This window comes from Pseudopodoces humilis, chromosome 7, assembly GCF_049639895.1.
Source record: "Pseudopodoces humilis isolate 2021_Gansu_Grassland_sample_001 chromosome 7, ASM4963989v1, whole genome shotgun sequence".
NCBI lineage: Eukaryota > Metazoa > Chordata > Aves > Passeriformes > Paridae > Pseudopodoces > Pseudopodoces humilis.
In genome coordinates, this window is record NC_142206.1 from 26,705,217 (window position 1) to 26,731,087 (window position 25,871).

At 39.1% G+C, this 25,871-nt stretch overlaps 1 protein-coding gene across 2 annotated transcripts; it reads left to right on the forward strand.

The window, feature by feature from the left end:
- Nucleotides 1-70: 70 nt before the first annotated feature.
- On the forward strand, nucleotides 71-24,364 carry GANC (glucosidase alpha, neutral C). 2 transcript variants are annotated; one of them, XM_005522599.3, is made up of 24 exons: nucleotides 71-202; nucleotides 1,288-1,350; nucleotides 2,546-2,654; nucleotides 3,179-3,306; nucleotides 3,817-3,999; nucleotides 4,797-4,842; nucleotides 6,190-6,256; nucleotides 7,583-7,679; nucleotides 8,271-8,451; nucleotides 9,312-9,465; nucleotides 9,849-10,084; nucleotides 11,113-11,239; nucleotides 12,182-12,261; nucleotides 13,116-13,259; nucleotides 13,638-13,734; nucleotides 14,116-14,217; nucleotides 14,704-14,947; nucleotides 16,638-16,702; nucleotides 17,235-17,311; nucleotides 18,551-18,625; nucleotides 19,037-19,150; nucleotides 19,682-19,794; nucleotides 21,292-21,395; nucleotides 22,282-24,364. In XM_005522599.3, the coding sequence occupies exons 1-24, from the start codon at nucleotides 174-176 to the stop codon at nucleotides 22,389-22,391; spliced, it is 2,745 nt and encodes a 914-aa protein (XP_005522656.2). In that variant the 5' UTR covers nucleotides 71-173; the 3' UTR covers nucleotides 22,392-24,364. The 2 variants fall into 2 exon arrangements, with proteins under 2 accessions (XP_005522656.2, XP_087914222.1); XM_088058096.1 differs by lacking the exon at nucleotides 2,546-2,654 and having other exon boundaries at nucleotides 84-202.
- Nucleotides 24,365-25,871: the final 1,507 nt, after the last annotated feature.

Below are 25,871 nucleotides of genomic sequence, written 5' to 3' on the forward strand. Positions count from 1 at the left end.
GTGGGGCGGCGAGAGCGGCGCTGGGCGGAGCCGCTCCCCGCTCGGCCCGGGCTGTCACCGCCCCCGGGTGCTACCCGCCGGCCCGGCCGCTGTTGGGGCCCGCGGCGTTCCCTGGCTGGCGCGGTGGGCTGTCAGCCCTTCTCTCCGCGCGGGTCGCTCGGGGCAGCTCCGCCATGGAGGCGGGGACGCCGGGGGGAGTCAGGTAACGCAGCCCGGGAGGCGCTCCTCGGCCGGCCCGCTCCTCGCTCCCGCTGGTGCCGGGGTGTCTCGGCCGGTGTCCGCGGGGAGCGGCGGGGTGCGGACCCGGCCCCATCCAGCGGGTCGGGGCTGGGGGCGGGCGTGCGGGGCCGTGCCGGTGCTGTCCTCGCCGCCGTGCCCGGGCACAGCCTTCCCGCGGCGGAGCGGGGCAGCCAGCGGATCCACAGCGCCAGGGGTAGCTCGGGATGCACCGCGTTCAGTGCGCCGACAGAGGCGCACGAACTGGGAGCAAAACCCAAAAGGACTTACGTGTCTTCAAGCAAAAATGGGAAGGGCTAAGTGATCTAAATATACGGTCACTGTGAGATCTCAAATAGTAATCCAGGACTTGTAATTGTGACTGAGCCTCAGTGGGTGCCGTCCACATTTCCTATGTTGCATGTGTGTAGTTAGTAAGTATTACGTAAGCATCAGTGCTTTATCTGCCACAACTAATAACTTTTTCCCTTCCATCTGAACCAAGCATGATCTGGGAAATATTTTGATGATGGACACTACTAGCAGCCCATTTTCTTTCACACAAATAAAAAATTTACTGTTATCTAATAAATCTAAAAGTTACTTCCAGCCTAAAGATAATGTAGAGCTGTCAGCAGGACCATCAGAAGCCTCCCTCCTTTGTGGGTCCCACTGAAGGTAGAAGAAAAGGGTGCAGGATTTCTTCTTTTCTGCCAGTCCTCCCCATTTCTGCATTCTTATTACTGGAAAATAATAATTAAATGTAATGACTGAAGAGGGACGTCTGGCTTCAAAATGCAAACCCATAAGAATTCAGCTATGATGAAATTCAGCTGTTAGTCATAGGTTCAGTAATTTCTCAGAATTTCAGAGTTTAAAAGGAAATGGTTCAGCATTAAACTGAACGTGTAATAAACACAGTAGTTTAAAGTCCATCACATTTTATGTTGGACTGGAGTTTTCTGCACTGTCTTTGATCCTGACCACACTTGAAAAGGACCCCCATCATCTGATCATTGAGCAGGTGTTTGATGGACAACTTTAAACACTTTCTTTATCTGCTCTTTCTAGTGTCCAAGACGAGGCTGTCGACAAAAGCAACTTCAAGAAATGCAACCAAATTGCTTTTTACAGGTATGGAGAATTATAGTGTGATGGCTATTTTTAATCTACTAATAGTAAAAGATACAAGAAGTAATTACACACTGACTTTTAATCACAGCAAATCTGCTACTTTCAGGATTTATTTTTCAAAGGTGAGCATTCTACTTACCTATCAGCAAGCAGTAATCAGCAGGCTTTAAAACATGTAATCTTATACCCAGAATGTCTTCTGTTAATGTTCAAAAGGATCAGTCCTCTCATCTGACAAAGCCCTAGCAATATTTTAATTGCAAGTGCATTCAGATGCAGGTTGTTCTCTTGACTATCTGTAGTTCAAAGCAGCAAAAACACTCAAAGGAAATCATTAGTCTGTGACAATAGCATGTGTGATTACAGTCCTGTTGAGCCTTGGCCAGAATTCAGTGTCGAATCTAAATTGTAGCTCACTAGTCTCTTAAAGCTAACCTTATGCTATGTCATATTTCCCATCCCATTTCTAACTCTGCTCTCAACCTTTTTCTTCCCTCCACTGTGTTCTTTCTTGTCCTGACTGAAAGAAATTATTTCCCATTATTACACCAATTAGTCACTGACATACTTGGTTTATTAATGAAGAAGTTTGTCTCTAAGGTAGCCTCCAAGACACCTTCAAATAGTTCATAAAGCCTGGCCTTGGCATGGAGAATTCTACAAAGAGTTGAAAGAGCCTTTATTTCAGGATCTCTGACCTAAAAACATTATCAGGGCCAAAAAATGTAGTCAAAGCTCTGTAGTCATCTGACTTATAGAGAAACAATTTCCTTGGTGGAATTTATTTATTTGGAGGTATTTGGAGGTTATAAGTTACAAACCCACTGTTTCATCACCCCAGAATGTAGAAGGTGTTCATTGGAGAGTTAGAGGGATATATGACAGAAAATGGAAAAACAGATTATTCAACTGAAATGTCAGGGATAAATGAAAGAACAATGTAACTGCACAGCTAAGAGCTGGACACTTGAATTAAGACTATTATTGTTATAAAAAACCATAGAGAGTGGTGATGGGTGAACCCCTGAACCTCTCTGACATCTCATTTGACCTCTTGACTTGAAGTGCTAATAATTTTATTTGAAAAAATTCAATACAAAATTATTAAGTAAACATTTCTAACAATATTATGTCTCCCTGTATGATTTAAGCTACAAGAACTGGGGAGAACAAAAATAATTTCCTGTCTTGACAGGCGTCAGAAACTTCTACATCCTGGAAAATCCTTGTATCGAGTGTTGTTGGATTCAGTCACATTAAGTGATGAGAATGTCAAATTCCAAATCATCCATGAGGAGAATAAGGTGAGATACCACATAGCATAAGAGGGTGCTTACAGAGAGAGCAGTGAATGTTGTCAACAACACTGACAATGTTTGCAGGTTTTGAGATTCTTCAGTGATAGATATTTGAGAGATAATGCAAACTATCAGCCTAAATACGTCCTTACTGATCAGCATTTAATTAAAAAAAAAAATTAATGGCTTTACGAAAAAAGAGTTCTGAATAGAACACTTTTTATCTGAAAAATATTTTTAATTCAGAGTTTTCTCCACTACTTCAAAATAATAAGTTCTTTTTCTGTAATGCTAGATACCAGTTTCTTGAAGATAAAGAGTTTGCTCAAAAGGCATTGCTTCTTCAAAGGGGTGGAGTTAGCTGGTGTAAATTCATATGGATGATGATTTTCTACTCTTAACAATGCTAAAGAACATTAAATCATAAAGCAGGCATGTTTCCCTTTTTTCCAGACAGTAAGTGTTTGGTGATGCTGTGTTAAAAATAAGTATTTTTATCCTTACAAATTTATCTGTTTGTTTGCTCACAGGTTCTTCTACAAGTAGAAATTTATGAAATAGAAGGCAATATTTTCAGGCTTAAAATCGATGAGGCATCTCCTCTCAGAGCAAGGTACAAAGTTCCTGATGTTCTTATAAAGGAACCTACCACCAAGAGGTAAGTGATGGATGATTTAAATGAAGAGGAACCTTAATTTCTTACACAGCTTTGTGTTACTTTTGTATTACAGTGCAGTTGTCTCTCTACAATGTGAAGTTGTTACAGGAAGAAAAAAAAATGCACGCAGTTAATTTACTTTCAAAAGATCACATTAAATACTTAGGAGAAAATTTTGCCATACAGATAAGAACCCGAGCCTGTTTGACTCAGTCAGAAAATAGCCTACTTGTTACAATGCAAAGTTTTTTACCTAAGGCATTAGCTGTTAATGTGAAAGGAATGCAAGCTCTGGATAGTTTTCATGGCACTTCTGTAGCCACTTTTTGCACTATGCAGTGAACACTGAGCACAGCATGTATTTCTGGCCTTTTTTGGCTCAACATTAGCCTTGAGGTGTAATGCATGCAGATATTCTTAGCCCATCTTTTCTATCAATTGTTATTTAGTTACAGTGGATTTCATGTGCTGCTGATTCATATAAAGCTGTTGTTGCTTTTAATTTGGCAGACTGTTCATATCCCACAAGGAGGAAGGTATTTTGGTACTGTCAAGTGTTAATGAGGACTACAAACTTCAAGTCACATCAAACCCCTTCCAAGTTGAGCTGCAGTCCAAGGGTGAGACTGTTATGAGCATGAATTCCAATGGGCTGTTGTATTTTGAGCACCTACAACCTCCTCCCAGTGACAGGTACAGCATCTGTCTGTCACATCACTGTATATACTGGTTGTGCTGTAGCTGAAGATAAACAATTCTAAGCTCTTATGCACTGAAACATGACTTCTCTTTTACTTCATAAGTACAGTAAATACAAGGGAAAGTTTAACAAGCAAATTTTAGACCAATTAGCTGCAGACTGCTTTAATCCCTTGCAGCAGCCATGTGCAAAATTCTAATCTCATTTAATGGCCAGTTCTGCAAAACACTAAAGTATCCTGGTACCCCTGTCTTTCCTGGGAATTAGTGATGGTAATATGATGAGGTTATTAGTTTCATATTTTTCCTCACTAAATGTACTCTTTAATTAAGTGTTATTCACTAGAAGTCAATTTTTTTTAACTTGCAGTGTGCCATCTAGTTACAAGATGTCAGAGGTTAATCATACTACAAAGAGCTGGAAAGATGAAAATCCTCAGTGTCATGATTATGTCATGTCATGAGTAAAAAATGGGCATAGCAAGCGTCTCTCTTGAGCATCATTTCAAACATTGAAATTAACAGAGAGCCCTTAGCAGAATGATAAAGAAGTGAGAATCTTCTGGGCAGGTAAAATACTGATACAGATAGAAGTAAACATGAAAGGCCAAGAAGTCAACCTAACTCAAGTGTTGAAGGTTATTTTAAGGCATTGTATATTAAAATGATTTGTAAGTGTGCACCAAAAGTCTTACATAATGTATAAAGCAATACATGGTGCTATTTTCTGTTTGAAATCCTTGCTTATGTTAACAATAAACTGATTATTTCTATGTATTTGTTTTCACTAGAAAACCTACAGTACAAAATGAGGAGGCAGCAAGTGATTCCTCTAAGGTAACACATAATTACTGCAATTCCAGCAAGAATATTTTATAAAAGAAAATTTAATCACATGTTCATTTTACCCTATAGTATGTTTACAAATACAGTCTAACCACTTTCAAAAAGGACCTGGTATAACATAGTGAGAGATTTTATAAATTCATAGTTGAAGGAAGGTTTATGTGTTTTACCGTGTCTGTAGAAGGCATCAGTCAGGTAGATTTAGCACAAAAATGTTTTTTTTTGATAGCCTTTTTATTACTAATTTATTACTAATTACTTTTCTTCTCTTATTTGATCTGAAGTAGATGTGTAAAAGGGACTTTTGCGGTGATATTTGGCATTTTCAAATTCCCTGTTCATTGCAAATAGAGTTTCACAAAAACAAGACTTCTTTTTATAACAGTCACAAAATATGTCTCCACATACCTTCAGGCTTTATACAGAAATAAAATTCTCTCTTAAAATAGCCCAGGCCCTGGCAGTGCATAGAGGCACACAGCAGTTTTCCCAGGAGGCTGAGCTGTGTCTGTGGTATAATTTTAGCCTCCTGCAGAGCAGATGGCTGCTTACTCTGCTATCCTGCTACAAATGGCAGGAGCTGTGCTGCCTTCAGCATGCTTATGTTTGAGCTCTGATTTCTGCCAGGGAAGTCACACAGCTGCAAGAGGCCACATCTACTTATTGTGGGATGAATGTGGAACAGAAGACTAGAGAAGGCACTGCAAGAAGTGTCAATTCTACAACAATGAATTACAGGACACAAGGAGGTTAAAAGTATCAGTTACAGACACTCCAGAGTGTCTGAAGAGCTTTTTCTGTTGTCTGACCTTTAGTGTTTGGGGAAGTGGGTTGGTTTCTGTTTGTGTGGGTTTTTTCTGTTTGGTTCTACCCATGCATTTCATAAATTCATTAAACATCAAGGAGAAACACATTTTTCCCAGTGAGAATAATCACTCACTGGAACAACCTTCCCAGGGATGTGGCACAGTCCCTATCATGAGAGGTTTTCAAGATTTATTTGGACAGGCTGCTAGATAATCTCATCAAGGCTCCCTTTACCATTAAAGGGTGAACCAGGTGATCTTTTGAGGTCCCTTCCAAAGTGGTCTATTCTATCCGAGTCCTCAGATACCACTTTTATGCTGTAGCAGACTGCTTGTGTATAACATGTGCACATCAGTTCTTCAGTGTAGATTCCTGGAGCTGAATCTCATTTGTGTTTTTGATTTATTTATATTAGCCATATGTGGAAAAAAAAAAACCAGTATAAATCTCATGTGAATAAACATATTTTTCATAGAAATATATAATGTGAGCAGTTTCATTTGCTAGGCTTAGCTATTTCTATTTGTACAGGAAAAACAAGAGGATCTAGGTCTCTGGCAAGAGAAATTTGGCAATTTCTTAGACATCAAAGCTCATGGTAAGTCTCAGTCTACTTCTGAAAACAGCTTTACTGCTTTGCATATACCTATGTTCATTCATATTTCTGTCTGCTTTCTGTTTAGCTGCTTAATGTTTATCAATGTTCCACTCGCTCCTGCTTTTCAGTTGCCTTAACTTTGTTTTAATCAGAAACCATTGATGGGTAACAATTTGACAAAAGCTCTGCAAATATTCATTGGATCTCTGTTTAAGAGGGAACAAAATGTTAAATGTGCCCCATTTCATCAACTCACTGTATGCCATTTCTGACACAGCATTAACACTATCTGCATCGTCTGTCTTTACATGTATATATTGTATATAATACATTATTTCCTTTTTCTTTTTTTTTTTTTAGTATTAGTACTTGACATTGATTTCACCTGTAGTCTATTCTCATGACATATCAGAAATCATATCTAAGCATTAATAATTGCCACAAAGAAACTTTTTTATGTGTGGACTAAAAAAAGGAATAGTGAGCAATCTGAAGTGATAAAGACAAAGTTTATAAACACGTTAAAGTGGTAGCTCAAACACATTTTAAATTATAATTACCAAAATACAATGAACTGCTGTCCATCCCGTTGTATTCTATATTAATTAAGTTGGTTAGCTTTGTCCATTACCATTATCATGCAGACTTTTATAGCAACCAGCACTACCCAGCAGCTGCAGTAGGAAGAGGGAAGTATGAAAGCAATTTCTTTTGGTGACACAAACTTCCTCAATTCACAGTCAAGACACAGAGGCAGGAAGCTGTTGCCCTTGTTGTTCGTGCTATTTGTCATGTTTTAGGCCAGCATCATGTTTTTCTGTTTTCCGTGTGAAAGGAATAAAGTCCATATGGTCAGGTTGTAATCCTGAAGCCGCTGCTTGTCAGTCTGCAGGATCTCTGGTCACCTGCCAAAAGTTGCTCTGGATTCAGTAGTATGACAGTGGGAAACAGACAATTCAGATTCTGAAGTCCACTGTGCTGCAAAGTTTGGCTTTTTTTCTATCACTGGGATAGAAACACGGGTTTTAAGTAGTTTGACTACCAAATAAAGAAGTGATTACATGGATTAGTAGTTTTTTCTGTTAAAGTGATTCATTTTATCTTGTTAAGAAGTTCAAAATCAAAAGAAATACAATAAAATCTATTCAAACATTACCTCTGTAGAACAGAAGTAATAATTGAAGTTGAAAGAAAGCATGAAAGAGTTAATTATTGAAACACTAAAACCTATTTTCTTTTGGTTTATCCAGTTAGGTTGCTCTGCTTTATTCCTTTCAGATAAGCCTAAGAACTCTGCATTCTCATAATTTAATATTATTCCCACAGGTCCTACTTCTGTAGGCATGGACTTCTCTTTACATGGATATGACCATGTTTATGGAATACCACAACACACAGAAACACTTCTTCTTAAAAACACCAGGTAAAGGTGTCAAGGTGTCAGATTCCTACTGAACGCTGTGTCTTCTGTAAGAGAGAACTATAACACTGTATTAATAATTTAATGCAGATAAGAGCTTGAGATATGTATATCATGTAGTGTATATTTCAGTTTAATGGTACAGCAAACTTAATTGTAGCCCCTGTCCATGTGGAGTAAGGCATTCTGCTTTCCCTAGTGTGTAATTTCATGAATGGCCCTTTCTGTTCTCTCCTAATTTTCCATGCAGTTTTTTTCTGAATTGCAGGATTGGTCATGTTTTAGCAGAAGTCATGAAAGAGCAATTCTGTGGGAGGATGGGAGAGTTCAGAAATATTTTAGGATTTAAAGAAAACGCACAATAGTCTCACTGGCAGCAGAAATCTTGTTTGCTTCAGAAAATGAGGACCTAAGCAAAGAAGCAGTAATCTAGGCAGTCCATATTTCATAATCCAGCTCTGGATGCTAAACAAAAGACCAGAACACAGAGCACTTACTGAGTATTCACCAGGTTTAGTGGGATGGTAATAGAGTTAAAACTAGCCTAGTGCAAGATGCTTACATGTAACAAACACATCTGTTTGTTTGTCCTAGTGATGGTGATGCCTACCGGCTATATAATTTGGATATTTTCGGCCACAAGATACATGAAAAAATAGGCATTTATGGTTCAGTACCCCTTCTCTTAGCACACAAGCCTAACAGAACTTCAGGGATCTTCTGGCTGAACTCTTCAGAAACACTGGTGGATATTAGTACAAAGGCAGTAGCTGAGGTGAGTTATTCACTTTCCTCAGAATTAAATAATAAAAGAAAACACTTCAGGATAGCGTCAACAGGAATATAGCATTATTGGAGGTATATCTTTTGCTCACTAATGAAAAATTGTCAGTCTCTTCCTCCTGTCCTCTCTATTGCTAAATTTGTTGTATTAAACTAAAAAACAAAGTGATGTCTCCTTTCAAGAGCCAAGTTATAGATCTTGTATCTTAATAGGTCTACAGGAGGAGGCAGAGAGAAAATACATAGAAAAAAATCTACATGGATGTAGAAGGCAGAAAAATGGTGGACAAAAATCTTGACATTCACTTGGATTTGAGAAATTTTTATGAGCATTTAAATTCTTGGAATTGCCACAGATTTCTGCTTAGCAGGCTCATTCTTCTGTGGAATATAATTGACCTTGAAGAAACATAAAATGTTCAGGAATGGAACTCAGTCTTGAAACATGAACATATGAATTCTGTTAAAATTGAAATAATGACAAAAAGGCAAATCTTGATTTTCCAGCACTGCATTATGTGGTTAATTTTTTCTTTGTTTTGTTTTGTTTTTTTTAACTCATGGTATAGATATTACTCAAAGATCCTACAGAAAATTCACAGTCTTATGGAAATGCTTTAATTATTTTGCCACTCATTATCCATTTTTTCTCATTACCTATTACTCTACTTTTTGTAAGAGGTGTGCAAGGTAAAGGATTTATGAAGGATATATAAGAAACATTCAGTGTATATTCCTGATACCTGCCAGGTATGTGTTAGCGAGTTTGTGTATTTCCTTCTTTGCTCTTCATGAAATAAAAGTTTGATAGAGAGAGAGATATTCAGGTTTACCTTGTTTTCCTTCTCTAAGCACACTCCATCCAAATCTGCTGCAGAGACTGCTAAGCAGAGAGCAGTGCCTCTAACTGATGTACGCTGGATGTCAGAAAGTGGGATCATTGATGTTTTCCTGCTGATGGGACCCACTGCATTTGATACCTTCAAGCAGTTTGCACAACTGACAGGTACTAACTCACATAATTGGAGTCAGAATGGCACACTTACCCAAGAGATTCTCTGAGGAACATGCTGTAGCCAAGAGTGGGTCAATATTTGCCCATTGTGTGCAGCAGGCCAGTTGTTCCCAGACTGCTGTGTGTAGATCAAAGGCTTGTGCTTTGTGAAGACAGGCCTCTGTCCTTGTTTTCTCTAGCATTCACAGCTGGTCAAACTTGGCTCTAATTGAGAAGCCAGCATAATCACTGCTATCTGAAACTGCACCCTTAGATGAAGAGGTGAAACACAGGAGGCTAGAACTGCCAGTCACTATCAAGACAGGCCACGTTGTAATGTGGAAAGACTGAATTTCTTGACAGTTTTATCCTCCTCATTCATATACTCTTTCTAGGCACTCAAGCATTGCCCCCACTTTTTTCTCTGGGCTACCATCAGTGCAGGTGGAATTATGAGGATGAGCAAGATGTCAAGGCAGTGGATGCTGGCTTTGATGCACATGACATTCCTTATGATGTCATATGGCTGGATATAGAGCACACAGATGGAAAGAGGTATTTTACTTGGGACACACAGAAATTCCAGAACCCCAGAAAGATGCAAGAGCATCTCAGGAAGAAAAAACGCAAGGTAAATAATAATGCAGGAAGAAAGAAAGAAAAGATTTCTCTGTGGTATGAATCTACCCAATCTAGCTTTAAGCAGGGTACTTCAGATACTGGAAACAGGTGAACTGCAACAGATTAAATTAGACAGGGCTACCATCTGGTGATGCTTCCAGCATGCAGACTATCTTGTTTAATTCAGTTCCTCATACCATTTTATTATTTAATAGTTTGTTCTGTATCCTGACAATCTAGCTAAATTTGCCCCATATAAAACTCCATCTTACAGAAGCAGCTTGGTGCTGTCTTTGATGAACACAGAAATTGATGAACACAGCAGAAAATTTTCTTCTTAACATGGGTTTTCACCATTGATAGTTTTTGTGGTTGCTTCAGCTTTTCTTTGTGTTTCTGTATTTATGTTTTTACAGCTAAAATATTTTCCTTGGAATTATTGAGCTGTAGAATTGCCTAATGTTTGATCTTTGCCAAAAGTCAATGAACAGGAGATTGTTGAAATGGCATTCAAGTTTTATAACCTCTCAAATGGAGTTATAGTGCTTTCTCAGCTTTGCAGCAGAGTGTAAACTACAATAAACTACAAACTACAGTACCCGTTGCTTCTGTATGCTACACAAACTAAAATGAATTTAGATGTCTTAAGGCATCTAATTAATACTTAATACTGTGAACAGCCCACAGTATTAAAGCAGTATTAAAGTATTTAAGCAGGCACATGAACACAGAAGTCAGGTATTTTCCCATTCCCATGAATACAACAGTGATTTTAGGGGTTGGGGTACTTGCTTTTATCAATGGGTTTTGTCATTTATTTCAGAGGGGTGAGTTCATGCACTCCTTGTAAATTCAGATCCTGTATATATGTCTAACACAGTATATAAAGAACCTGGTATCTGCTTTTTAAAACTAGGGACACAGATCTCTTCTTTACCTGAGATGAAGTCATTCTCTGCCTTTTATCAAAACTGAACTCTTACTGTTTTATTAAGCACAGCTGATGTTAATGATGCTTTTATTTTCTTATCCTGGCAGCTTGTGGTCATTGTAGACCCTCATATTAAGATTGATCCCTCATATACCCTGTATGCACAGGCAAAAGAAAAGGGATATTTTGTGAAAGACAGAAATGGGCAAGATTTTGAGGGCATCAGTTGGCCAGGTAAAAAAACACCCTGTCTTTATATTTTAAGCTGTTTATTTTTAAAATATTGCAGAATGGTTTAATTTGGATTCATGGAAGCAGAATTAAATTCTTATATTGCTTGCATTTGTTGACAATATTAATAATTATAATAATAATTTAAAATTAATATCATTTGTAATAATGGGGGGGGAGTTGGTATAATCATGTCCTGATTGCCTCAGCTGTATAGATTGCCTCTGTTATATCTATTGGATGTGCAGATAGTGCCAGTGCCAAGAACTAAAAGAGTTGGATTTATTGATCAGAACAGCCATTTCTCTTCCCAACCTGTCTTGGACACAGAAATGCAGCCTGGTCTGTTGCAGTGAGCACAGCTTATGTAGACTGGATGAAATTTAGTGAACACTGATACTGAAGACTTTGATTCAATAGTAATACAGTGATTTGACATACACTGTTTCACGAGAAGATCTCATTGCAGGGAGGCAAAGGAGATTGTCTCCCTTCCTTACAGACAGGAAGCCCAGACAGGAAGACAATCCTGGCAAAAGAATGATTATAGGAAAAATCAAGGACATATTACAACTTCTATTAGCATGGCAAGATGTAGTTATTCAGCTTCTCAGTAACACTTTCCTCTTTGAGCTTAGAATACTGGCAGTGTTGTCTTTCCCTGACTACTTGTTCACATGTGAATGTATTTCAAGCTGCTAGCAGTCAAGTGGTGCTGAGCTTCAGACCTCCTGAACCTAAAGTGTGTTGACCTTTCACAACGTGGCAAGGGGTGTTCTGAATTCCAAGTCAGCCTGGAATTTGCTCTTGACCTTTAGTTTCAGAAAAAATAGCAACTACATTATTGCTGTCTATGGAAACCATTGTAGTTTTAGGCCATTGTATTTAGGTGCAAGGACAATGTTCTTAAAGTCAGGTAAATAATTTGATCTCCCACATCCACAGGTTCCTCTTGTTACCCAGATTTCACCAATCCTGAAGTGCGAAAATGGTATGCAGATCAATTTGCCTTCAAAACATACAAGGTTTGTATTTATTTGCTACATATTCCAGAAAGCTTGAAAAAGGGGAAGAGAGAAGATACTGTCTAAGCGAGTTGTTGGCCTTTGTAGCTCTATTATTGTAGCGTAAAGGAAAATATCTTGATGAGCTGTAAGTACCACAGAAGGATTTTCTCCATGGGCTTACTTTTACTAAGACAGCTGGAACCCATATGCCACCAGTGAACACATGCAGTGTAGTTGCAGCACTAGAGGGACAAACTGCAGGCATTTTAAGAACCCATCATCTAAAACAGCTGCTGCTGTTGCAGCCTTTACTACCATGATAGTACACAAGGAGTGATGTGGGAGTGCACTCTCACAGCTCAGTCACTCATTCTGACCTTCCTGCCTACTGTTGAAAGTGTCTGGATGACCATTGCTGCACACTTCCATTTCCCCTCACCCTGCTCCAAAGTTTTGGTTTGCAGTAGAGTTGTTGAAACCACTTCCCTAGTAGACATACATAGTAGATATTTCCCATGCTGCTTTTCCTCTCCAGCTTTTACCTCTGGCCTTCTCTGATTTTTCCTCTTGGCTGTTTTATAGTTGTCTTTTCCCTCACCAGGAAGCAGGAGTAGCAAGTGCCTACTGAGTTTTGTGAGAATTGCAAAGATCAAGTGAGCTTGCAGGCTGCTACCCTGACTAGAAGGGCCTCTAAGAGGAATGAGATGAATGACTGGGGGCTTTCAAGTGACCTGAGAAGTGTAATTACCAAGTCTTGCTTTTATGCTGCTGTTTCTACTCATATCCCAGACTGGCCTGACACCCTCTTGAGATAAACACTCAAAGTCACAGGATTGGATCTGTCATGACCTAATTGCAACCCTGTGTCACAGGCATCCACTAATATCCTCTTTGTATGGAATGATATGAATGAGCCTTCAGTCTTCAAGGGGGCAGAGCTAACAATGCAGAAGGATGCTGTGCATTACAACAACTGGGAGCACCGGGAAGTACACAACCTCTATGGATTCTACCAGGTAGAGTATCTGGAGACACAAACAGCAGTTATTCTCATGGAGTATGCGTGATGTAGTACTTCAGTAGTAGGTATTCTATAACCTTCATCAATGCCTGAAACTCTGCTGGATATTGCAATATTTGAAATAAACTGTGATTGGTCACAAGAAAATGTGATATCATCTGTGCCCTACTACCATAATAATGTAAATTATATTGGCTGTGACTATTTAATCTTTTTGTTCACATATATTCTAATGAGAACATGTAATTTAATAATAGGTATTATTTTTGGGTACAGAATTGTCTTTGTTTTTCTGCCTTAGTAGGGCTAAAAAGTCAAAAACTACACTAATTAAAGTGTTTGTCCTCTTGACTTTTCTATTCATGATTTTCAGCAAATGGCAACTGCAGAAGGACTCATCAGACGTTCTTCAGGAAAAGAGAGACCATTTGTACTCACACGATCTTTCTTTGCTGGATCACAGAAGTATGGTGAGTAAGGATTAGCTGGATGCCTTCCTTGCTGCTTTGTTCTATTAAGTTTGATGGCTAGTGGTCTAGAGAGCACAGAAACTGTCTTAGAAATGCTGATGTGGTAAGCTTGTAAGAGTGCAAGTGGCTAAAAAAATCAGGAAAGGCTGGCAAGGTGTTTACGAGTCAAAGGTAGAACAGCAACCTGTGTCCTGTGACAAACCAATACCTCCTTTTATTGCCTATTTCAGGAGCATGCATGTGTAAGAAAAAAACAAAAGGTGCAACGTACAGGAATTCCAAAGTAGTTTGTGTTTATTCTTGTCTTCTTTCCTTAATTGCAAGCATAAACTGAGATATAATTCCATTTTCCTGCATAATGCTGAAACTGGGTATTTCCAGGGGCAGTGTGGACTGGAGACAACACAGCAGACTGGAGTTACCTGAAAATATCCATTCCAATGCTTCTTACCATCAACATGGCAGGGATTTCATTCTGTGGAGGTAATGTGTTTCTCACTGTGCATAATTGGTGCCACCAAGCTTGTATTCCCAAGGTAGACTTCAACAAAGATGGTGGAAAGCTCAACAAGCCTGTGCATTTCCAGGTGGTTTCACAGATTAAGTCTGGTTTCAGAAGCCTGAAACCTGTGTCTTACCATCATCTCTCCACTAACTTTTGTGCAGTGTTTGTGTCCCATCTGGAGCAGCAGTCCTCAGGTGGTGTTCTGTTCACAGCGTCGCTGTGACAGTCCTCTGTCCCTGGGAACGTCACTCACTTAGCCTTCAAGACCTCTCTTGAGATTTTTTTTTTTCAAAGCGTAACTTGTTGCACCAGTTTTTTACTCTTATTTTGACAAGCAGCTGCCCAACAGCAGAACAGTGAAATGCATGGATTTATACACTTGGAATGTTTGTTAGAGGAGAGCTTCACCTTTTCCTGAGCAACTTCCAAAACTGTGTATTTTCATTTGTCTGCGCAATATCTAGCTGATGTGGGAGGGTTTATTGGAGATCCAGAACCAGAGTTACTTGTTCGCTGGTATCAGGCGGGAGCCTACCAGCCCTTCTTCAGAGGTCACTCTAACATGGAGAGCAAACGGCGCGAACCGTGGCTCTTTGGGGAGAAGAACACCCAGATCATCAGGAGAGCCATTAGAGAGCGCTACGTCCTCCTGCCCTACTTATACACTCTGTTCTATCGGGCACACACGGCGGCTGAACCCGTCATGAGGTAAGAGCATGAGTCAGGAGGCCTAGAGGGTATCTGCAGGACCTTTCTTGGAGAAGGGAAGTTAAATTACCACCTCTTAATTTCGTAATTATTTATTTGACTGTTAAAAGGGAGAAAACCACACAAAAGTTGTCATACTGAATTATCTTTTCATTAATTCTGTAAGCTTTGTTAGGGCTGTCAGAGGAAAACTATGTTTTGACTTTTTTCCAAAATGACACCTGGAACACACAAATTCAATAAATACATTGCAATCTTTAAACTTTTTTAAGTAGTCTGGACTTCAGACATTTCATCATGATAAAGGCCATCACGTAGTAGTCCAACCAGTACATAAAACAGTGCTTAACGGACTCTGAACTTGTTGCCCTAGAAATGTAAATGCCCTTTTGCCTCTCATGAAAATATGTTACTGCTTAGTTGTTATTGTTATAAATCTTATTTAATATTAATAATTTTATAATTTTTTTATGCACTATGCCTTATAGTGTTTCTTTTAGTTGAGAATTTAATAATCTAGAACAGAAATTAAAGTAGAAAATAAATTATTTGTTCTGTTGCTCTCTAACCTCTTATAAATATACCTCTGTGGAACTGAATTCAGCATTTCTTTCAGGAAGAGATGAATGTCATTAATCTCCCTGGTATAGATTACAATCTGTGTATTTGAGGTTGCCCTAGAATGTTCTTTTGCACACATTTGCCTTTATATTTTGTTATGCAGATACATCTCATAAGTTTTAAAAACATAAAGGTCTTTTTGACAAGGGTTGAGTGGTTTGTTTTGGAGATGATTTGCATTACAGACATAGTGTGGGTGTCTGTCTGCACGTATGTAGGTGTAAATGCACCTGTTTTATGCAATGACTTAGACAGTGTGTTTCTGTCTTTCTTGAAATGAAGTTTTTGTGCTGCCCACAGTATTAAATCACACTTCCATTGTGTTAAGTTTGCTGCAGTAGGCACAGAATTAGGGAGGAAGTGTATTCTTCTTACTGAGACAAGCAGAATGGAAAGGGTCTCATTAGCAAGCACATGAGCAGCAGGGCTGCAGTGGTGGATGCCTGTGAGTGAGCAGGTGAGCCAGGCTTTTGTGTAAGGAAACCCAGACCCCATCTCTTAACAAGCTATTTTTGTCATAATCTCTCAAACTTTAAATATACGACTCCTGGTCTGTAACAAGACAGTTGTTACACTACCCTTTTTTGAGAAAGACTGAAAAAGAGCTTCTGGAGCAGGTTTTTCAGGTGTGGCCAGGAGGAGACGTGCTATAAAAGCAGCAGGAAGCTGTGGAGCACAGGAAGGACTGTGCTGCAGGGACTAGCTCATCAGGGGCTAGCATTGCTGGTAGACTGGCACACAAAGGCTCATCCATCTCTCCTGTGATAGAAGGAAGGCAGATGTAGTGCAAAGCTATAAGAAAGAAGGCAGGAGGGAAGAAAAGGAGGCCACAGATGTAAAGATAGGTATACTGGAGAGTCTTAACCCATGTAGTGGGGACTCTCCGCAATGTCTCAAAGGGGCACTATGAGTCACTGACACAAAAGAGGATCTTGCCCTGTATTCAGTTCTTGATAACTGTGCCTTGTAAAAGAGGGAGAAAATGGAGCCTGAAAATGCCACAAGGACTTGAACAGGTTGATTGGAGAGGAAAAATGTAACTGAATTCCATTATCTTCCTTTTCTACAGGTCTCTCTGGATAGAGTTTCCAGAGAAAATGGAAACTTTTGATGTGGAAAATGAGTACATGCTGGGTAAGCAGGTGTCTTATTCTCTGGAATTTGAGTTAAATATTTTTGGGGTGTTGCATGACAAAAAGAAGACATAAAAATGCTGCCTAAGACTTAAAAAAAATTGTAATTGAATATAGAATTTGAGACTTCTTTAAGTGACCTAGTTTTAACCTCATTTTGAAAATAGAGGACATAGGAGATGCAAAAACTCAGTTGTATCTCACTAGTCACCTTGAAAAAACATGATTGGTTTTGACCTAGAACATCAAGTTCAGTGGAGCAGCTAAGATCACAGTCTGCTTCAAAAATGGCAGTAGTAAACAACTGCTACCCAAACATGAGTGTATATTTTACTGTGGTATGGCTGGCTGCTGAAGTCAGTCAGCCATCACCCCACTACACAGGCCTTTTTCTTCAGTAGAAAGTGAACCTAATCATATGACACGCCCAAGCAAGCTCCTGAAATGGCTGTGGGAAGTTTACAGCCCTGGAGCACAGGTTCTGCTCTGGGGAGATGCAGCTTTGACATAGCTGTGGTTACGTTTTTCTCCAGGAAATGCTTTGTTGGTGCATCCAGTCACAGAGAAAGAGGCCAAGACAGTGACAGTTCTGTTTCCAGGGCCAGAGGAGGTAAGGATGTATATGAATTACTCAACTGTTCCCAAAGAAGTATTTTATGCAGAAGCCTTCCAGCTCCCCATCTAACAACTGCTGAGCACTACTGCTGTGGCAAGTCTTGGCTGGCCATGCTGTGCCACTCTGAACCCTTCCTTCCATCTTGGTGGCTTGCTTGCTTGGTTCACAGTAAATTTATTTTCTTGCTTTTCCAAGACCTGCTGCACAAATTTCAAGTCACCCACAGTTTAAATCTCCCTTCAAAGCTTGCTGTGTCTCATCAATCACTATGAACAGCTTCCCTACATTGTCAATTTCCTTTTTTCATGTATTTCTTTTTGGGTTAAACTTCTAATTTTATATGGGGGAAAAGGGTACTTTGAAGAAAGGTCAGAAGAAAATCAGAGGGAAACTGTGGGAAGGGGAAATTTTAACAAGGAAAGACAAGCCTCAGTAGCCTGGGACATGTATAGCAAACACTGACACATACAGAGAACAGTTCTTCTCTGAATTAATGGTATTTATCCACAGGATGGCACAGTGGTTCACTCCTACAAAGAGCATTTGGCTGCAGGAGCTGTGAAATAGAGGAAGGGAAATGATTTGGGGAAAATAGTTGCTATGGGGAAGCCTGAGACTCTAGAAAGTAAGCAGCAAAGGGGAATGTACGAGACCATGCAGAGCCTTGTAACTCCACTAATGCACCTGAGAACACTTAGAATTCTTCTCTGTTTAAGGAGAAAAACAGACTAGGCTCTCCAGACAAGTTAAGGAAAATACTTCTATCAATATCTCTGTAGCAATTGAGTGGTTGGCACACTTAAAGCATTTAAACCTGCTGGCAAGTGTGGTGCATGGGAGATTCAGATGCAGCTCTTTTTTGTTACCTATTAGCAACTTTGTTGTTAATTTTCACTTCAATATAAATATGCTTTTTCAAGAACTAGATTTAAAAAAATAAAATTTAAAAAGTATTTAATTGTTTTGCACTTCCAGATGCTTTAAGACATACAAGACATTGAGCAGGCATTTCTACATTAAACTGTAGCAAAGGTTTGATTATATTTGTGCTGAAGAAATGCTAATTTATTCTTTTCATCCAGAAGGTCATTTATTTTAAAAATAAATGCTTTTTCTTGCATATCAAATGGACTGTTTGGAATAGTGACAGCTTAAGTAGGAGAGTAACTGCACCAGCAGAGGGAACAGATCTTGTCATACATGTCATGCTCATTCTCTTTTCATTTTTTCTAGATTTGGTATGATTTCAGAAAATTTAAGCAAATAGAAGATGCAGGCACGGTGAAGATCCCAGTAACACTGGAGAATGTATGTTTTTGTTTTAAAATGCTACTTTCATGGAGCAGAAAAAAAACCCCAAGCTTTTGTTTCGTCAATATTCAGAATCAGAAAAGTGACACTTCAATTTCCTTGTAGAAATGTAACCTAAAATAGCTTTTGTATAAAAGTTCCATCTCCTTAATTGTTAGATTGAACACTGCTGCATCCTGGTGGTGAAGTGAGGTGAAGCAAGGGTTGTTTTTCCAACGGAAATTATTTTGCTTATATACATACAGAAGTTTACTACTATTCCCATTGTCAGTTGAATAATTTTCTTTATATATTTGTGGCAAAAGTTTACTTCTAAGTTTGGAGCAAACTGTTGTTATCTCTGATACTGGTTAAAATTACATTATCAGAGTATGGGAACCTTTCTGCCCTGGCTTTGTGTTTTTGCAGATTCCTGTATTCCAGCGGGGGGGCACTGTGATACCTCTGAAGACCACAGCTGGAAAATCCACTGAATGGATGATAGATATTTCTTATGAGCTCCACGTGGCCTTAGATACAGAGGTACTCTGGGATAGCATTCCCTCTTTACAAAGATGTCTTCTACTCCATCTGATCTTCATAGGCCCTTGCTACCTGTTCAGTCAGCTCAATGGCATTTACATTTGAGTGCCCAATGGCTCTTCTCCACTTGTGCTGTCTGGGGGGACTCAAACCTCTCCTCCACTGTCCTCTCTGAGCATGATTATCTGAGCACAGCAGAGGCAGAACATTTTTCTGACCTTTTTCAGCCCTTGTCTAGTCCCTTGGAGGAAGGAGCAGAGAATGAGCAGGCCACAAACTTCCTCTTGGGCACAGAGAGGGAACTTCCTACAACTGTCTTTGCTATTAATGAGGTGACACATGGCATCAATTTACAAAACCAGCATGTCCAGCACTCTCAGAGCTGGATTGCCTGAGCCTTCCAGGGATACAAGCTGCTAAGGAAAAATAAACACACACCTTCGATATGAAGCATAAGATACAGTGAGACAGCTTCATTATTCAACATTAGAAGCCGCTGTTAATTTGTGCTCTATCTGGTGTGTTTCACAGGCCTGTGCCATAGGTGAGCTCTACATAGATGATGGGCATTCATTTCAATATCTCCACAAGAAACAGTTCCTGTATCGGAAATTCACTTTCCACAAGAACGTTCTCTCTTCCAGGTAACAGCAATTACAGACAAAAGCCACCAACACGCTGTCACTGGAAGTGCCTGTTCTAGTTCACGAGGACTTCTTACAAATGTAGCACTATTAGCCTCAGCTATTGCTTAGTGAAGTCCAAGAGTGTGCAGAGTCTGTCATAAAAACTGCAGAGGTAAACAGTGTTCTACACAGGTCTGAAGGCAGTAACACATAAAATACTGAGTTGTATTGTTTCAGTCTAGTCAAACTTGACATTATGCAGATTGACACAAATATAATGAAAAGTCATTAGAGTAAAGCCTATCAGAGAGACAAAACAGATAAATCAGGAGATTTGCAAGTAGGCAGCACCTGGAGTGTTTGTATTTTTTAAGATTTGTTTTCTAAGATAATCTTTGCTGTTCCAGTAAGTCACTGGAACGTGTTCCCCAGGGAAGTGGTCAAGGCATCAAGCCTTTCCCAGTTCAAAGCCCAACTGGACAATGATCTGAGTCACATGGTTTAGTTTTAGGCAGTCCTGCAAGGGAGCAGGAAGTTTGGTTTGATTCTTGTCTCCCTCACAACCTGAGGTATACAAACCAAAACCACTCCGTTGCAGTCTCTCAAAGTAATCAACAAATTCACCATATATATTAGCATGAAGAATAAAAGGAGGCACAAGGGGATACCACCTGCAAAGGCTCAGTGGCAAAACCTAAAAGCCAAAGAGATCTTTCGTTGCTCATAAGGAAGAGATGCCAAATATGCCTCTGTAACTCTTTTACTATTGAGGTTTGTTGCAGAAGGGTGTGTAGTGCATAAATGTTGATTCTGCAGGCAGTTTTTAGTCCTTCAAGCTTCAAAAATATGCAGGAGTTGGTCCTAAAGCTACAAAATTTAACACAGAGCAAAACTAGTCTAGCTTGTATAATGTGGTTAAAAGTGTACTTCAAATCTCTTTATCTGGAATATGAAATCTGAAAAACTTTTCAGCTTTCAGGAATTCAGGATGGGAAGGAAAAATGTTGCTAAATTGCTAGCAAAGCTGGAAGTTGGAAAAAAAGTAATTTTGAGATGAATGATATAAGATTCTCTTCATTAAAAAAAGTTAGATTTTGATTTGAGGTTTTTTTAGAGCTTTTCAATAAAAATTAATTACAAAATTAAACATAATTTTGTCTCAGATTGAAATATCTTACTTGAAAAAAATGTTAAAATTAGCTTTACATTTATATTTAGGAGTTTTAACTACTCTTTTCTGAAAATCCAGAACTTTTCTGGTTCTCAAAGCCATGCTTTTGCCATAAAATAGCTTCTCAAACTGTTTTTCTTCTGACTGTGAAATCCGATACACAGTGAAAAAATCAGCTGACAACAGGAGCAAGTTTTACTTGTTTTTAAGAGAAAGATAAATAGAGGAAAGGAAACCAGTATTGGGAGCTTTCAGGATGAGAATGAAGTAATAATATTTGTGTGATACTAAACTTACACTGATGGAAAGAAATCGATGTATATGAAATAATTTTCTTTTTGCAGCTGCATAGATGGAAGTGGACAGTACCACACTACATGTGTAGTTGAACGGGTGATTATTCTGGGATTCGGAAAGCATCCCACTTCAGTGACAGCCAGTTCCAAGGGTAATGAATTGACTTCTAATTTACTACAAATTTTTGAAATTGTGTTGCTCTGCTGCCATTCACTAGAGGCGTCGGACTGACAGGTCTGCAAAGAAGTGTTACATCACAGGAGACCTCTTTGTTTAGTTTCCTTTGCTACATTTTTTTTTATATCAAGGACAGAATTTAGTGAAAGGAACCAGCAGCTATTCACCACTAATATTACATGCAGAGCTGAAGAACACTAGACTTTGAAAGATGATAAATGTGTCAGTAAAAGTGGTTTGGAATGAGCGTATTCAGACAACATTGTCCTGCACAGAACATGAGCAGAGATGGCATTTAAATTGAAGGCCTATTTGCTCAGTCTGTCAACCTGCCTAATCTAGAACCGGAAACTTGAAGACAAAACCATATTTATTCTCCTGTTTCCATGCCCATCCAAAAGTTCTGGAGTTCCTGACTATATGGGGACCTCTAGAAGTTGTGAGGTATCACATATGGATAGGCAGTAGCAGCTACAAAAAGGGCTTATGATTTATGGCTGCTTTCCAAGCATGTCCCTTCACAGTGAGAGTCAAGGGGAAATGGACTTTCTGCCTCCACCTGTCAAGGGTGCTTGGAGGAACACCTGTGCAGAAACCAGGGTTATTTTTTTCAGAAAAATCCTTGAGTAGTTCCATAGTTTGATGTACCATAGTTTGAAAGATCAGAAAAAAATAGTTACTTTCTTATTCCACTGCATTCATATGTGCATGCTGGGAAGATTTGACTTACATTTGTTTTTTAATCAAACCTTTCCACCAGTGGCAGGGACAGTCAGAACTAAAAACAGTAGGGTCACATATAACTGTGTTTCAGAAGGATTCTTCCTAAATTAAATAGCAAACTCTCTTGTCCTGTTCAGATGGGAAAAAAACAGAAGTGGTTTTCACATATGATACGAAGACCTCTGCGCTGACACTGGAAAACATAGCCCTGAGTGTTGATGCTGACTGGGAGATCTGTATCGGCTGAAAGAAGATGCAACTTCTGCAGAGAAACCTTTCATTGAGAGGCTGAGGAGAAATAAACTGGGAGGACTTCAGATGTGCACTTGAATCCAGTTGAATCAACAAACATATTTTCCACTAACCCACCCAAACTAACATTTCTTACAATTTTTCTTTTAAAGCACTAATTTGGACTTGGATAATTTTTCTGTCCAGCAAAAGTAATAGCACTAGGATTGTATCTTTGGGGAAATAAGCTAAATACTATTTGCATTAGGCTAGCTTCAGTTAGGCATTAAGTTTCAGTTTTGCCTTCACTTGCAATAAAAAATTATGAGTTGAAGGGGTGAGACTGTGACTTGTTGGCACAGGCCTTCATGTAAGTATTTGAAAATCCCACTATTCAGATACTGGAACACTTGAGGAGATCTGGGCCAGTTCAACAAGCAGCATCAGCAGATATGACAGACACAGAGGTTATCACTGGAGTTTTGCCTGCCAGCTGCCTTCTGAAAACAAACACAGAAGGAGCCAGCCAGTGTGATCAGAAACTCTTCTGCTTTCCAGCCCTTTTGACAATGCAAAATTAGCTGGTCTGCACAGGAAAGTAAACAGCAGACTCACCAAACAGTTCAGGCACTGGAGGTGAGGGTTGGGTAGCTTGTGCCAGTCAGTTGTGCAATAGTAGAAGACAGTAATGTGGTGGTGCAGAAGGCTTCCTAACAGCCAGCTTTGAAACTTGGATTTCAAAAAGGCACAGATCTTCATAGGTGCAGTACTGGCTTAGGATAGCAGCTATACTCACACAAAAACATTTTCCATGTTACTGCTCCCCTCCATCTGCAAGTACTACTTAAAAAAAAAGTTTTGTGTTAGGAAAGAATTGGTATTGATGATTGGATGTCATTGATTAAAGCCCAGTGAAGGAGCTATCTTCCAAGTCCTGCCAAATTTTGGCTTCCTTTACATAAGTTTTAGTCGTGTCATTTTTTAGTATCTGGCTGAGATTTGAGCTAGGCATTTATGAAGCAAATTTTAATTTTAATGGGATTAATTCTGCATTCAGAAATCCCACTTTATGGTTACTTCTCCCTTCTGTTACAACTCAGCCTAATGTTCCCTTGCCTTCTTTTCCCACCATCTCTGCAAACAGAACTGGTGTGTTCTGATGCTTGCTTGGCTTGCAAAACAGAGACATCCTGGGTCCCAATATCCATTACATCCTGCCTGTTCCCTCAGGCTTTTCTGTATTAGGCGTCTCTTTTCACAGGCTGCCATTGCTCCACAGGGTTTGTTTACCCTTTTCATTTGCTACACTTGTCAACTATATTATTTTGAAACCAGTTCTGCTTTGAGTCAAACCTGAACATCAGACCCATCAGTTGGGTCTCTGGTTTTTCTGGATTTCTAGTTCATTTAATTTCTTTTAGTAAGATAAGAAGGTATTTTCTAAAAACATCAGTAGATTAACTCGTAGGAAACAGAGAAGGATTTTTGACAGCTAAAGGCAACGTAATATTACTAATTCCCTCTGTCATTCCCACCTGCTGCTGTTTGTCCTCTGCAAGGCAGATTTCTGGGAATAGCAAGTGTGAGAGCAAACTTTGAGTACTCTGCTCTTAACTACTCAAGTGTAGTTTCTTCCACACCAGACCTTTAGCTTCCTTCTGTTTTATTCTGCTGAGCTATTTGTCAGCACCTTCCAGGAGACTGTGCAAGCCTCCACTCCAGGAACTGGCAGCATAAATACTGTTGTGCTTAGTGCAAACATGTTAATCCAGGTAGAACAGCAGCAAATAGATCTTTTACATCTGTGAAAACAGAGACAGACCCTATTTTTCTATCAACTTCTAACCTTTCATTGACGAATTCTTACTGTGTTTAAGCATAGCAATGATTCTGACAGCATGTAGTTATTGTCTTGGGAAATGTAATAAAATATTTTCACTGCTATTTCTAAGATTGGAAAGTGAAATAAAGTAATAATGAAGCAAGTTACATGCCTTTTTCCTTTCAGCCTTCTTTCTACTGTTAAGAATCACTAGTGAGTAGTCTTCCAAGGGTTTCTGGTTAAAGTGAATTACTTGCTTTTATTCTCTGGCCCTCAGCAAGATATCTGAATCATAGTAAATACTCATGGGTCAAATTTTCAGTGATAAGAAGTTCCTAATGTCTATGGATCTCAGTAGCAATTAGTTGCTGAAAATCTTAGCAGTTGTGTCTTTAGATCTGATAAATTTCAAATATGGTTTACATTGCTGTTTGTGAGTAACTCACATATTTTTCCATATATTTATGCCATAAATGAAGAAATAATTTTTTAGTATACCTTTACAAAAGAAATAATTTAGTTCATTTAGTGAAAACAACTGGAGAAAAAACTTCATACAAATTAAATAGCAATATTAACATTTTAGATTAGTTCAATAAAGATTAGTTCATTGTTACTGTCTGAACAGGTCAGCTATTTGGGTACGTCTGCTTGCAGTAAATTCCATCATATAGAGGATTTAATTCCTGAGAATTTGTTTTGCTGTTTGTGTTAGACAGCACATCCATTCTCTTCTATGGAAAATTGTGTTTATGTAAAGATACCATTTGTCTTTTACTAGGAATTCCTGTAAAAAAGACCAGAAACCTACATAACAAACCATCTGTCCAGTACAAAACAAGAAAAGGAGAGACTGTATTTTAAACAGGTGCAACTCTTGAACATAACTAAATAACGACATTGGCGTAGAAGTGAGAAGTGCATGTCCTCCTGCCATTCCATATGCAGGCACTGGCTGATCTGTTAGTTCTAGCAGCAGCAGCAGGCTTGCTGACCATGCCAATAAAAAAAAACAACAAACAAACCCACTGCTAATCATTCACATGATCCTCCCCAGCAGCCCACAAAGAGTTTCTCAAATGCCATACCCCTACAATTCTTCCAGAAACTGAGCTCTGTATATAAGAGGTGCATTGGTATACTGGGAAGAAAGGGAGAATATGAAGGAGAAAACACATGCACAGGCTGCTAAATGTGCACTGTGCTGAGCTGTGCAGTGAAAACCACTTGCATCTCACTATTTGAGTATCCTGCAAAGAGTAAAACGTGGCTCTGCCAAGCTGTCCTGCAATGTAGTGTCAAGTATGAGACCTGCAATCCTTGCATCTAAATGTAATGAGGAAGTCATCAATTCTGCATCTGAAGAACCCATCCTAAAGCAATTGCATTCCTATTTTCACAGCTGCTTGAATATGTCTTTTTCAATTGCCCTGTTGGTGCAAGAAGTCTTGAATTCATGATATAAAGAAAAGGATTTAGGCCACCTAAATGGCCTGAAAGACTGATGATTAATAGTCCTAAAGATTAGTCAAGTTTGTCAGCTATATATTACCTTCTTTAAAAGTTTCTCCCGAGAAGTTTCCTTTAATGAGCTGTAGAGTTAGTCCACTTTACTGTTTATTTTAAGTGTGTAAACTGAGCAAATGGCTGAGAAAAAAAAGATAAATCAGTGCT

Coding starts and splice junctions, on each gene's coding strand:
- GANC (XM_005522599.3), top strand. CDS start 174: ATGGAGGCGGGGACGCCGGGGGGAGTCAG. Junction 17,312..18,550: donor TGTTTCCAGGGCCAGAGGAG/GTAAGGATGTAT, acceptor CATTTTTTCTAG/ATTTGGTATGATTTCAGAAA. Junction 19,151..19,681: donor ACGTGGCCTTAGATACAGAG/GTACTCTGGGAT, acceptor TGTGTTTCACAG/GCCTGTGCCATAGGTGAGCT.